We start from the raw sequence: 14,297 nt of genomic DNA, 5'->3' as shown, positions 1-14,297 counted from the left end.
ATATCGGAAAAAAGTGAAGGAAAAAAATGAGATGTTTAGTGAAAGTTTCCACGGAAATAACCACCATTCATAGCTTCACCGTGCTAACATAAAATCACGCAATACGAAAACGGAACAGGAAGTTCGCATTTTAGCGCGAAATTCGTCTAGCTCTCACGAAAACCACGTGCAAAGATCAGTGTGATAGGAGAGCTTGCCACGCACCCGTCACTCCTCCATTTCCACCGAGCTCCAGCGGACGATTGCTGAGATCCTCAGTCGGCTGCACCGCGTCAACATCTTTCTGCTTTATTCTTCAACATGAACGACGTTTCAAGAGAATATTTCTGGGGTTTGTAAGATTGAAGAAGTGTTTAAGATGATGGCGTCAGCTGCACAGAATATATTTCTGGCATACAGTTTCAGTTGGTCGGAAGGATTGTGACTAGTCTTATTAGTGATTGTCAAGACCGGACTAGACTGTATATTGTTGTTCTCGTCAAGTTTAAAAACACCTCAAATATTGTAACGCTACCCAAGATGCAGAATTTTCACTTGAATTAGATATTTCATCAAGGCTTGAGATATAGCATAGATAATTTAAGAAAAGTATTGACTAATAGGAACATAGACCATAAACCTTTACTAGAGTTTGAACTTTAAACAACAATATTAGCAAATATGATATGCAAATTTTTTTAGTACATGAACTGGAAATGTGTGTGTAACCCTGGTAAAATACTAGCTGCAATATGCTGCTTTGCTAGGGAGGACTTATCTTTAGCTCAATCGGTCTCTGGTTCGAATTCAAGTGCAGGCATCGAAATAATGACCACTGTTACATTGGTGCCTATGTAAGGATGCAAGAATAACACTTGCCCATGCCCCATCAGCATCATCATAACCCCACAGAAATACAAGGAAAAGTTATTTCTTGGAGGGGAGTATGTAACCTGGTAAAATACTGGACGCAATGTGTATAGATCGGTTGAGAGTCGGAATAGTAAGCCACAGGTCCTGGGTTTGAACCATTGCGGAGGCATTGAAATAAAAATGACATCTGTTGCATGTGCATCACTTCTGTGAAAATTTGTCACATCTAAAAAGGTGACAGAAATTGTATGAAAAACTTCAATTTTCCAAAAATTTTAAGCATGTTTTAGATAATAATGTTCAGCAATTCCTACTTGTTCAAAAGTATCATTTGTTGGGTTGACCATAATTTTGATACGCTTTTTGATGAATTAGTAAACCGGTAGAGAAAAACTACAAATGTACATATACTACGTAGACCAATCAAGTCACAAGATATCGTACAATTGCAAACATTGATAATTTGTTTGTGGGAAATTACAGTGCTTCTGGACCTTATGGTCTTGGTTGCATAAAGTTTCTGAGCCAGAACTTTCAGTAGACATCTGTTGGTAAACAATATTTGCCTTGTCATAATTAATGCGACTTTTAATTATATACTGATTTTGTCTATCTTTAGTAACAAATCCATACCTAATTGGCATGTGGTATACCCATTTGCCTAATATATGCAAATTTGTGATGGGGGCAGGTTGGGCAATGTCCATTAGGGAAAGGGGACATTTAGATTCTTTTAAATGCTTCTTCTGTATCAATTGCAGGACTTTTCCCGTATTTTGTTTAAAGCATCCTTAAACGAAGTAGACTTTTAGAAAGAGCATGGGAAAAGAGGGCAGGCCCAATGGGAAAATCAATGTTTATCATCAGAATCTGTTTCAGTTTTCAAAAAGCGAAGCCTAGTGAGTGATACAATTGGATTGTATATGCCATTAAAAAGAAATAAAATGTATGATTTAGGAATGTTGAAATATTCTATTAAAAATATGGTGATCTTCGCATCTTTTTGTATGCAAGAACATGAAACTAGAAATTTGGTTGCACGAATAAACTTGAAAGTTCACTTTTTGATGTTGAATTGGAAGAAAATTAAGATTTAAATAAAATGTACAATTGTATATATTTCATCACTATACATTCTGTAATATGACTTCCCATTAACGTTGATAATCTGGATTGTATTCATAGGCGCATAGGACCTCGTGTTGGCAGCATGTTAGCAAGTTGTACCTTTGCATGCTGTTTTGGATAACATTGCATTACATAGTCTCATTTTCATTTCCCACCGATGTTTAATAACATGCACGTTGTCAACATATATCCCTTATTCCAGGTTGTGTGCTCAACAAAGAAAATCCTAAAGTAACGTGGACGTTTGAAGAGGAAGAGGAGGATACAGATTTTCTTATTCACACACTATTTTTGAAACAGGTAATGTTTGTGTGGGTTTAAAGAGTACCTTTATATCTAGAAGAAAATCAAAGGTTGGAAAATGTCTGAAACCACTAAGTGTTGAGGCACATTTGAAGGTTAATCATCAAATTAGAACAAGCTGTGGTGGAAAGCATTCAGCTTTATATGGTAAAATCTGTGGACTGGGACAATTAAACCCCAGGTAAACCCCAAATACCATATATCATTACTACAATGTAATTCTCAAATGATGTCGAGACTTTCTTGGCTGTTTTAGGAATTGCCACTTGGACCTGAAGCGGCAAAATTTTTACATCCTTTTCCATAAAATTTGGTTTCTTTTTCATTTAAGTTTGATATAATTCTTTAATTCATGTAATGCATATACTAGAAAGATCAAACCAAATAAAATGAGTACTTGCAGCAAACTGTTAAAAAAAAACACATGATTGTAACTAAGACTTTGTTAATACTTGTTACAACACCCTATGCAGACTGTCCAGCATCCCTAAAATTCCTAAAAAATCCTAATTTTTTTCAATTTTGCTAAAATTCCTTAAAAAAATGAAAAATTCAAAGGGAATTCCTAAAAAAAAAAACCTAATTTTTCACTTCAGTACCTACTTTTTTTTATATTTATTACAATTTACTGAAAAAGTTTTCATTAAATTCATACTTAAAATGTATTTTAATGTAGTCTGTAGTTCTAATTCAGGGTAGACAATGAAAGGCAATTGACCAGTGGATCTATGTACCCAGATTGTTATTGGTTGTGACTGAGTGACAGAGGTGTGATTATTAAGGTCACAGCCAACAGCAGCTGGGACACAAACCCTGGAAGACACCTTTCCTGCAATTAAGGCAATGTATGTTAGTTTCTCTTTTGTCAAATTTGCAAAGGCAAGTCAATTTAATGCTTTTATACTTCCTATTCTACTTACAAAATTCCTAATTTTAGCCCTAAATTTGCCCTAAAATTTTGTAATTTTAGCCCTAAATTTAGACCTAATTTTTTGTCAGGAAGTGCTGGACAGCCTGCCTATGTGAACCTTCATCACATTATTTCATATTGTCATATGAGAACTTGACTAATGATAATTAGGCAAATCAATGTTGGTCATTGAAAGTCAGAATACTTAATGTTTTGTGGGACGCCATTTTGGACAAACCTCACTTTTTGACAGTCTTGAGGACGCTTTAATTACAGCAGTTTTATGCATGAAAATGAAGCTTATAGGTGATAGTGAAGTGATCAGTAATAAAGGAATTGGAAGCAGATAAAGCACAGGAAAATAATTGTGCTGGTCACTTTGGGAGGAAAACCTCTTTCATTTGGGAAAAAAATGAGCCTTTTTTTATTGGGAATGCCACCGATATTTATATTCACAGGAATGTCCATGGATATACTGATGTCTTTCAATGCTTGGAACAGAATCTTTTCATCATTCATTCAACACAAACATCAAAATTCCAAAATTTTTTCTCTTAAAAGAAATCTTTTGATTTAACCTCTGGGAAGGATAATTAACCACCACAGCAAACTTGATACCAAATATCAGTACTCTAGTACAATAAAAAAATGTACTGATATTCTCACATTTCATCGAAATCTGAACTTTTGAATACTTATGCCAATGCCGAATTGTCCCCCTTTGAAGAGGTGAACTAGAACTTTTTTTCCAGTTTCATAAAAATGAAGTTGCATTTAAAATCAAATTTTTTAAATTGAATTGAATTGTTGGATATTTGATATATCATTTTAGAAAGTGTATGGTTATACAAGAGAAACTTGAACTGGTTAAATAGCGCCGATTTGATAGTGCCATTGCTACAATTTACTGTGGCTTTGAAATAGTATAAGGGAGATAACTACAATGAAAAAATTGTCAATGAAGTAGATCATTGGTAGTACCATCTCTACAATTTACTGTAGATGTTGCTTTGAGAAAGTGAAGGAGCGATAACTATAATAAAAAGGTTGTTGATGAAGTAGATCATTGGTAGTACCATCACTACAATTTACTGTAGATGTTGCTTTGAGAAAGTAAAGGAGCGATAACTATAATAAAAAGGTTGTTAATGAAGTAGATCATTGGTAGTACCATCACTACAATTTACTGTAGATGTTGCTTAATGATAGTGTAGGGGAGATAACTATACAATAACAATGTTTTGTACTACAAATGACCAGTACGTGATGAAGGCAGAGACTTATACACTTGAATCAATGCAATGCTATTGGGGAATTTGTAGTACAGTATTAAATTTTTAAATATTGTTTATACTTGGAAAAGACAAAACAAAAAATACCGATTAATGTTACTACTTTCAGCGATTGGTCAAGTCTATACCATTGCATCATAGACCCCTTGATTGGTCAAATGGTTCAAGTTTAAAGCTAAGCTGACAAGGTGCAATAAGGTTGTCGATTTTAATGTGGTTATACCAACTGCTAACTGCTTCAATTTATAGGATGTCTGAATGTGGCAGTCACATCAGTGGATTAATCCAGCAAAAAAGTGTTTTTTCCTACTAAATGTAGATAACCAGCATTCCCATTAATGTATTGCTCTACAGGTTTTGAGAAGAGAAATTGTCAAACCCATAGAAAAACATTTTGAGAGACTTAAAATCTTTTCCAATACAAATGTTTGTTTACAGTTCTTTTCTCATTTTCTACTGCAATATGAAACAGAAATGGACTTTGCTGAAAAGCATAGAGGCATATTTCTCAGTCACTGGGTAAGACTTCACCGAGGGAGTCGGTGATAAGGCTGAGTCTATTCAAATAAAAGAGAGAAATTGAAGGAAACAAAACAAGACTACAGCAAGATCCAAAACCAGGAAGTGCTGCTGAAATTATTCAAGGACAAGGACAATAGAAATGTATTGTATGTGAAAAAGGGTGTGGCTATCTAAAGGTGTTTACTAATGAAGTGTTGGTAAAAGGATGTGTGAATTATTATTAAAGTACCGTATAAGTTAGGTGAAAATGCTAATGTTGGATTCCCACAATCCTTGATCTAACTACCGGTATTAGTACTGATTGAGTCTTCCTAAAAGATGACGCTAAGTTGATCAACATCAATTGACAAGCAACTGTTTAAAGTCGAGGTCAGATTTTTAAATTCTTTTTCATGAGTGTAAAGAAAGAAAGAAAAAATCGTCACAATAAAATTAATGCTAGGTCCAAGGTCATAGGTCAAAGGTCCAGAACAACTTTTCTATTTCCTACTTGGTCAATATTTCTGACTACAGATACACAATTTGTCTCGATGTACTGAACAGACATTGAAGATCTGAATAAAATTGGCTGTAAAATAGCTACGTTGCTTTTGTAAATTTGTCAAGCTTTGGAATGCCTTAATACAGTTTGTAGTTTGATTAAATTTTTTCAAATTTTTCAGGCAGTACTTGGACAAGCAGCGGTGCAGGATGAAAGAAATATAGTATCTGTACAGACAAAAAACTTTGACAACGAACAAATCAAACATCCTGTAGTTTCTTTAACACTGGGCAGAAATGATATGGTAAGTTCAGGCTTTGAATCAGATAAAGATGAAGAATTCTTTAGAAAAAATTTAATTTAGCTAGGAAGAACTAGAACTTTTGGAATAAGCAAGAAACCTGTTTAGTTACAAAATCTTTCACATTCAGTTTCTTGAATTTCTTCATGTGCTAATTTATGCTCAGCATTGTAATTGCCTAATTTGATAAGCAGTACAATTCAGCATTCCAGATTGTATTTCATTATAATAAATTCTTACTGCAGCACATCATGCTGTTGAAATACATATATATCACAAAGCATTTTATCTGCATTCTGCGATACTGAAAAACATGTATTTTGTGTAAAAATTGTCATACTAACAAAGCAGGACAGGAAAGACAATTACAGTTCATGTTTTTGTTGAAAATGTTGACATGTCGCTGCCAGGTACTGATGAAATCTATTTCTGAAATCAATTTTGTATTTTCTGCAAGTCTATATTTTTCTTAATAAAAAAATGTAGCGAAAAATGTTCACACTCTTTTCATCCTGGGTGAATTTTTCAAAAGTTGGCAAGAATGTATGCAACTGGAGCTATAATTGCTGTAATTGGCCCCTAGGACACCTACACTATTGGTGACATGGGGATACTGCACTAATTAGTTTAGACAAAACATTCAATTGTGGATGAAAAAAGGATTGTATGGCCAAGGGTCTCCACTATCCCTCACTAGATAGCTAGTAATATGGCTGAATTATACAATATTTCGAAATTCACAACATATTTTCTTTTTCCAAATTTTGACTCAACAGCTTGATCTTGGTTAATTGTTTCATTTGAGATTAGTCTTAGACACGTTTTAAAGTTTCAATTGTACACATAGTAAAAGGAGTAAAAACATTACATGTTAACGACATCTGCTTAAATGAATCTTTTAAAAGATTTGTGAAATTTGACTAAAAGCCTATTTTTTCCAACTGGGTGCCATCTTTTTTTATACTTGAAATGAGGCAGGTAAATGTGGGTTGTGATGTGTTTGTATTATATATCGGTGTGGTGGAAATCCCCGATAGTGATGTTCCGATCAGTCAAAACTCATTATTAACTCAAAAGTAGTCAATAGTCGTGGTTTTGTTTTTATTATGATATACATAGCCATTGGAAACAAAATTAGGCTATTTAGGTCACGGATTTACTGACACGCATTCCAATTTCTAGTTTCCTCAAGACAAGAATAACGGTACACAATTTTACCAATTTATTCAAGTTATACGAAGCTTTATGATGATAATGTATGACAACACAAAATAACATCACAACACTTCCGTTCAAGTAACTGTAAACAGATGGAAGTTTCAAAACTCGAAATATAAGTGCACAAATAACACATCAGTAAAGAAAATCATTGCATTTGAAATAATCAAAGGTTAGTCATTCACTTCATGTAACCAAGCAGTTTTTCCTTAATCAGATATAAGCGATTTAAAAAATCAGTTCCCATTGAATTTGTTAAAAGACAAAATTAGCTAATTATGCACCTAAGAAGAAACTCGTTCAAAGTGTAGTGTTATGTGTAATATGACATAACCTATGAGTGGTTGGTCCTCTGTTTTCATACAAACTTTGGGTGGTTCATTTTGTGAATTTGACAAAGAAAAAAAAAAAAAAAACAGATTTAACAAATTATGATGTCTGCAATACCCATGATTTACGAAATGCACAAATGATTTCCAGTAGTACCTAGCCGTGGTGTCTAGCTGAACTGAACAGCTGTGGTGTCTAGCTGAACTGAACAGCTGTGGTGTCTTGCTGAACTGAACAGCTGTGGTGTCTAGCTGAACTGAACAGCTGTGGTGTCTAGCTGAACTGAACAGCTGTGGTGTCTTGCTGAACTGAACAGCTGTGGTGTCTAGCTGAACTGAACAGCTGTGGTGTCTAGCTGAACTGAATAGCCATGGTTTCCACTAGGTTAAAAAAGTACAAGATCTGTTATTCCCACTAATCCTGCTTAAGATGATTATAAAACTTCCACAGGAAGGAGATGAGTGCTTATTAAAACAAATATTGTAAATCTCGGCCCTATAACATAATTGGTATTGCTGAAATTTGACTCGTATTTTGGACTACAAACATGCAATTTTTACTATAACTATAACATCCAGTTTTGCTAAGAAGCAGGAACATGTGGGACAGAGATACATGGAAATTTTCAGAATACACGATTTCCCAACCATGAACAAAACATGACTCTGCTGCTGTCCCCATTAGCTCTGAGAAATATAAAAGATGGACACAATCTTGCAACCCGTTTTCCAGGTCCAGGAATGCAAGGTGATAAACCTTGTTTAAAATGTTTTCCTATTTTATTTCAGTGGAATTTAGATTTAAGTTTTGGACATGAAAATCCAGTTGTATTTGAACTAGTTGAAGGCACTGGTCCAGTTCATCTGACAGCTCAACAATTAGTAGGTGGGTAATCTGATATAGGAACAATATAAACATGAATGTACAATGTGACTGCTGTAAGCTAGAAAAGACAAGTAAAAAAAGTGAAAGCTGAAGATTTAGGCAATTACAAGGTTACGGCTGGATATACTACAAGTAGTTACTGGCGATGCCAGTCCTTGAGAGATATTGGATACATCTTTCTCAAATTTTAAAGATAGATTTCTCTTGGCCCCTAGTTGTCTCTTTTGAGTTTAGACCAATAAGAAAGGTGACTTAGATTTTGAAGTTAAAGATTATTATTATTATTTTTGAAGAATTTTCACATTTCATAGTTTTAAGAAAAACAGATCAGAAGAGAAGGGAAAAGATCAGCATTAAAAAAAAATTAAAAAAACAATGGTGGGCACCAAGATCTCTCTCGAATCACTCGTTAGTTGATGCATGTGTATGTTAGCTAGTTCCATTTTACATTTATTGAAATCAGAAGTATTTTGTTTTGGGGCTTGAAATTATTAAAGTTCTTGATGATCTTGTCACATGTCAAAATTTGATAGGACATACATCACTGTTAAAATATAGCTGAAAAAATATTCAAAATGAAGTGTTAGGACCTTTGTACATAACTATGGATGATTTGCAATAGAAATGCCAGATGAAGGGAACTTGAGTCAGGATGAATCATGTACGGAGACTGAGGAAGACGAAGAACTGGTGGAGGAGGAGGAGGAACCAATGAAGACAAAAAAGAGAAAAGCTTCGTCGACCAAAGCACCAGTAAAATCCAAGGTAAGAATTTCTATAGTTTCACTACTATTCCTAGTGTTGAAATCGGGCTTAATTCTAATTCACTAACAATAAGACTGAAACCTGCCATTTACTTTCACCTTTGTGATAAAAGTTTACTGGGAACTGTGGTGAGGGAGAACCTTCAAGATAATTATATTCAATGTTGAAATGGCAGGTTTGCATCAAATTATTTCCTGTTTTTGGCAGTTGGCAGGTTTTGTACGCTATTTTGCAAGAGGCTTCCTATGTGGAAATTGGGAAATGCTACCAGTTATTTGACAACACGGTAACAATTTCAAATATTTAAACAATTGCAGCTCATGAAAACTAATGATATATAGGTCTATCAAAAATTTTGTCAGATTTTTTTAATGACTAGAATATAAAATAACTTTCCATAAATTTTTAAAATGAGGGAGGGAAGGGGAAGACATGAAAAGGACAAAATATTGAAAACTTCAGGTTTAACTTCCATTTTGAAACAAAATGATTGGTCTTCTTATAGCTAGACTATAGGAATACTTTGCATGAGTTGAACCAGCAGCCATTGGAAAGAGAAAATCATTGGATCTCTTCAAATATATTTAGTTTTAGGTGTAAAGTCCTTTGTTTGTCATCCAGGATGTTAATCTATGATCTCAATTTTATAAGGTGAATTTCTAATAGTTCAGTCATACAATGCATTGTCAACAAGGACAAATAACTGGCTAAAGCCTGACCAACATTTCACCATGTATAGAACCTTTATACTGAATATTACAGTTAGAAATCGCCCTATTAACCATGCACTAGTGAACAAGTTTTGCACCTGCACTAAACCAAAGAAGAGAGGTTTGCACATCATTGGCACATGACTAACATGACATCCTTTTTTTACAGAGAGGAAAGGTTTGTACACATTTTGTTTTGGGATATACCACACTCATTCCTGCAATAAATTTGCCCTGTGGATAAATGTCTTGTGCAAAAATTGGGTCTGTAATTTTTCATATGCCCTTTAAAAATTTACAGGGTGCATTATGGTATGTCGTCTGTCATTTTGTCTTTATTTTCTTTCATCTGTGATCTGTCCCTTGATCCTTGAAGAATCCTTGTTATTGCCATTTCTTGAAACACCATATGAATCTAAAATTCCATGGGCTCCAGTTGGTCTTGCATGGTCTTTTTCAATTTTGATATTAATCACAAAAGCAATGGTTGACAGGTGGCCATCTTTAACTTAATTAAAATGAAATCTGTTTATTTTCAATGGGGTTACATCTAGCGATAGGTATTCTATCTAGGCCAATTCAACAAGTCACATTGGTTAAAGTTATATGGCAGAAGTCAGACATATTTTTATGGTTGTAGATATTAGAAAATTAAAATCGGGCCCCTTCATTAGTTGATAAATTGGGCTGCACCCATGGTGCAATTAAAACTTGTTCAACTTATCTGCAAATAAAAATGTAAAATAATTGAAATCACAATCCTAAATTTTATTATATGTATACATATTGTTTTACTAATAATTAGCAGTTGGTTTCACCTCTGTACCGGTAGACATGGTTCCTAGATCCTGAAATGAAAATGATTGATTCCTGCCCAATAACTACATACCTAACTAGTACTTACTAGCCTATAGGGCACAAAGAATTCTGGCATACAGAGCACAAAGGATACTGGCCTACAGGGCAGAAAGAATGCTGGCCTACGGGGCACAAAGAATACTAACCTACAGGGCACAAAGAATACTGGCCCACAGGGCACAGAATACTAGCCTACAGGGCACAAAGAATACTAGTCTACAGGGCACAAAGAATACTGGCCTACAGGGCACAAAGAATGCTGGCCTACGGGGCACAAAGAATACTAGCCTACAGGGTACAAAGAATACTGGCCTACGGGGCACAAAGAATACTAACCTACAGGGCACAAAGAATACTGGCCCACAGGGCACAGAATACTAGCCTACAGGGCACAAAGAATACTAGTCTACAGGGCACAAAGAATACTGGCCTACAGGGCACAAAGAATGCTGGCCTATGGGGCACAAAGAATACTAGCCTACAGGGTACAAAGAATACTGGCCTACAGGGCAGAAAGAATGCTAGCCTACAGGGCACAAAGAATACTAGTCTACGGGGCACAAAGAATACTAGCCTACAGGGCACAAAGAATACTAGCCTACAGGGCACAAAGAATACTAGTCTACAGGGCACAGAATACTAGCCTACAGGGCACAAAGAATACTAGTCTACAGGACACAAAGGATACTAGCCTACAGGGTACAAAGAATACTAGCCTACAGGGCACAAAGAATACTAGCCTACAGGGCACAAAGGATACTGGCCTATAGGGCACATAGAACAATAGCCTACAGGGCACAAAGAATACTAGCCTACAGGGCACAAAGAATACTAGCCTACAGGGCACAAAGGATACTGGCCTATAGGGCACATAGAACAATAGCCTGCAGGGCACATAGATCACTAGCCTACAGGGCACAAAGAATACTAGCCTACAAGGCACAAAGAATACTAGTCTACAGGGCACAAAGAATACTAGCCTACAGGGCACAAAGAATACTAGCCTACAGGGCACAAAGAATACTAGCCTACAGGGCACAAAGGATACTGGCCTATAGGGCACAAAGGATACTAGTCTACAGGGCACAAAGAATACTGGCCTATAGGGCACAAAGAAACAACCACTGTTCTGCTACCAAGATTACTTCCAGGGTCCAACTTAACTCCTGGAGACCTTAGCAGTTGGTGAAAAAAAATTCAAAAGGTTGAAACTCCTACCCCAGGGATTATCCCTAGATTCCTGCCCAACCCTGGAGATATGGTCCATGCACTAATAATGCACTTAATTACTTTGTACTTTGATGGTAGGGTGAGTGTATTGTGTGAATTTAAAGGGATGGACAATTAAGTACAAGGATTAGTCTTCAAGTGAAATTGATATTAAACAAAAAAGAGACTAGAATTTTTTTTGACAGAAAATATAAAGTATCCGAAATAAGTTGGGTCTTTGCTTCACGGTTTTAAATTTTCATAATTCGAAAACTATTTTTGAACGTATCTTCAAGTGAAGATATTTTATTTAGTTCAAACTTTTTGATTGATTTGTTTTTTTTTTTGTCTCTTCAGAAAGGAAAAATGGAGGTGAGTAAGGAGTTTGAATGCATCGTATTAATCAAGAAACTAAAGGTGAGCTAACATTTATAAAGGGATTGAGGTATTGATCAAAATGGTAAGAAATGAGATCACAACGGTTTTATGAAATTCATTCTGCTAGATTGTGATTTTACTTCGTATAGCCAATTCTTTCACATATTGTAAGCAGAAAGAAAATATCTTGCATTTGATGTATCAGAAGGTAGACTAAACCAGTGAAGCAAAGATTCAACTTTTCTAGATATTTGGTTGATACTGTTTGTTGTAGCTGTGGATGTTCAGTATATAGTGTTAATACTTACCTCCCTTTGACCACTACTAAAACTGGTTTAAGATGTATTCCCATTGACATAACTGTAACTGTTAAAGATTTTACACTTGTTATTGCTAATTATCTTGTACACAGTGGAACCCACTTTTTATTGCTGGCTTAAACAATTTACAAGTACAAAATATTTTGTAGATAATTTTTGGTTCATCTGACCCAAAGCGTCAAGATGACCTATAGCCATTGTGCTTCTTTGCCATCGTGCATTGTGCATAACCTTTTTCTTTAAAACTCTACTCTTTCATACCATGGTGGATTTTATCCAAATTTAGTCTGATGCATCAATGGGTGGTATTCATTTCTTCAATTCAGAATTTTGATTCAATCCCTAAACATCGCGGGGCAGGGCCCCAAATGTGTTGATATTAGCTTTAAAACCCTACTTTTCCTTTCTACCTGGATGTATTTCAACAAGCTTTGGTCTGATTCATAAGTTAGGGTAGGCAATTATTTTTTTAAATTCTGAAATTTGATTCAACCCCCATGGACAATATTTTGCTTAAAAATGTAACTCTCTCTGAATGATTGAATAGATTTCAACCAAATTTGGTATGAAACATTAAAAGTGGTGAATCATTTCTTAGATTCCGAAAGTTGATAAGACTCCTTTAAATGATTGACCTTGATCCAATGGAAAGGTCACAGGCGTCAAATATATCAAAATCTTTGGCCCAAGATGATATTAGGCCTGTAGCATGCTAGAATGTAGGACTGCCAAGCTAGTATATGACATTGACCCACTTTCAAGGTCAGAGGTATCGCAGGTGTTAAAATGTCAAAATGACTTCTTCTGAATGACCAACAGGCCGAGGTTCTTGATATTAGGACTTTAGCTTGCTTTTTCAACAAGTAATACATGCAGATTATTGACATTTATGTAGTGCATGTATAAAGAATATGATTTCAAGTTTGCAGAAAATATCTTGATAAACCAACAATGTCTTTATGAGCTGCAGAGGTGAGAAATTTGTTTTGGGCCAGTTTGGCCTCTTTCATATGTAGGTCTTTATAGTCAGGTGATCGGTAAGGTCTATTGGCATCTTTGAGTTTTAAGAAAGTTTCATTTAGATATAGCCACAACTGTGATGGTCGTAATGAAGTCTACAAACACACACAAAATAATTTTAAATTCTCTGTATTAGAATGCAGAGCATCTTTTTTTATATATATTCTAAGACTTCAATGGAAGCCCTGGTTGAAAGATCAGAACACTCACCAAACTCACCCAAATTAATATAACTAAATGGTTAATATTGTACATAAATCTAATTTATCATTGCACAACAATAAACTGTTCTGCCTGCAGTTTAAATTGGTTCTTACATATAACTAACAGGGAAAATCACGTTTGTGTTCAGATTCTACTGATTACTAAAAGTAAATGTGAATTTGATAAGACATGGCTATTCAGTAACGTTTGATTATGATGGTGGTCTGAAGTTCTTGGGATCAAAATATCTTGTTCAGTTTTTACATTATACAAGTTTTTATATTTTTGTGTGAAAAATAAAATGTAATAAGTGGGTTCCACAGTAATAAAATCTACATATTTCAAAATATGGTTTCAAAGTTATGTCTATAGAAAATTACAGCAAACACACATTGTAAAATCTAATATGTTAGTTGTAACATTGAAAGATTCTGTTGGGAGAAAGTTTTGACCATTTGTGTACCAGGAAGAAGACATGGAAGATGACGATGATGAAGATGAAGAGGATGATGACGATGATGAAGAGGAAGAGGAAGAAAGTGAGGAAGAAAGTAGTCCAGAAAAAGTCAGGTGAGGTGGTCCATCTCTGAATATCACTTTATTTACCATAA

At 35.0% G+C, this 14,297-nt stretch overlaps 1 protein-coding gene across 1 annotated transcript in view; it reads left to right on the top strand.

The window, feature by feature from the left end:
- The first annotated feature begins 271 nt into the window (after positions 1-271).
- Positions 272-14,297, top strand: part of LOC132548634 (nucleoplasmin-like protein ANO39) — a 31,246-nt gene continuing 17,220 nt past the window's right edge. The window contains exons 1-7 of the mRNA XM_060212508.1: positions 272-331; positions 2,183-2,280; positions 5,670-5,792; positions 8,126-8,222; positions 8,845-8,987; positions 12,122-12,181; positions 14,153-14,256. Of these exons, the coding sequence (XP_060068491.1) occupies positions 301-331; positions 2,183-2,280; positions 5,670-5,792; positions 8,126-8,222; positions 8,845-8,987; positions 12,122-12,181; positions 14,153-14,256 (656 nt within the window). The 5' untranslated portion in view covers positions 272-300. The remainder of the gene's footprint in view (positions 332-2,182; positions 2,281-5,669; positions 5,793-8,125; positions 8,223-8,844; positions 8,988-12,121; positions 12,182-14,152; positions 14,257-14,297) is intronic.

Source organism: Ylistrum balloti, unplaced genomic scaffold (genome assembly GCF_031769215.1).
Source record: "Ylistrum balloti isolate Yb309-2 unplaced genomic scaffold, AGI_CSIRO_Ybal_v1 Utg370020, whole genome shotgun sequence".
NCBI lineage: Eukaryota > Metazoa > Mollusca > Bivalvia > Pectinida > Pectinidae > Ylistrum > Ylistrum balloti.
The sequence above is the reverse complement of the archived record's forward strand: the minus strand, read 5'-3'. Positions and strand labels throughout refer to the sequence as shown.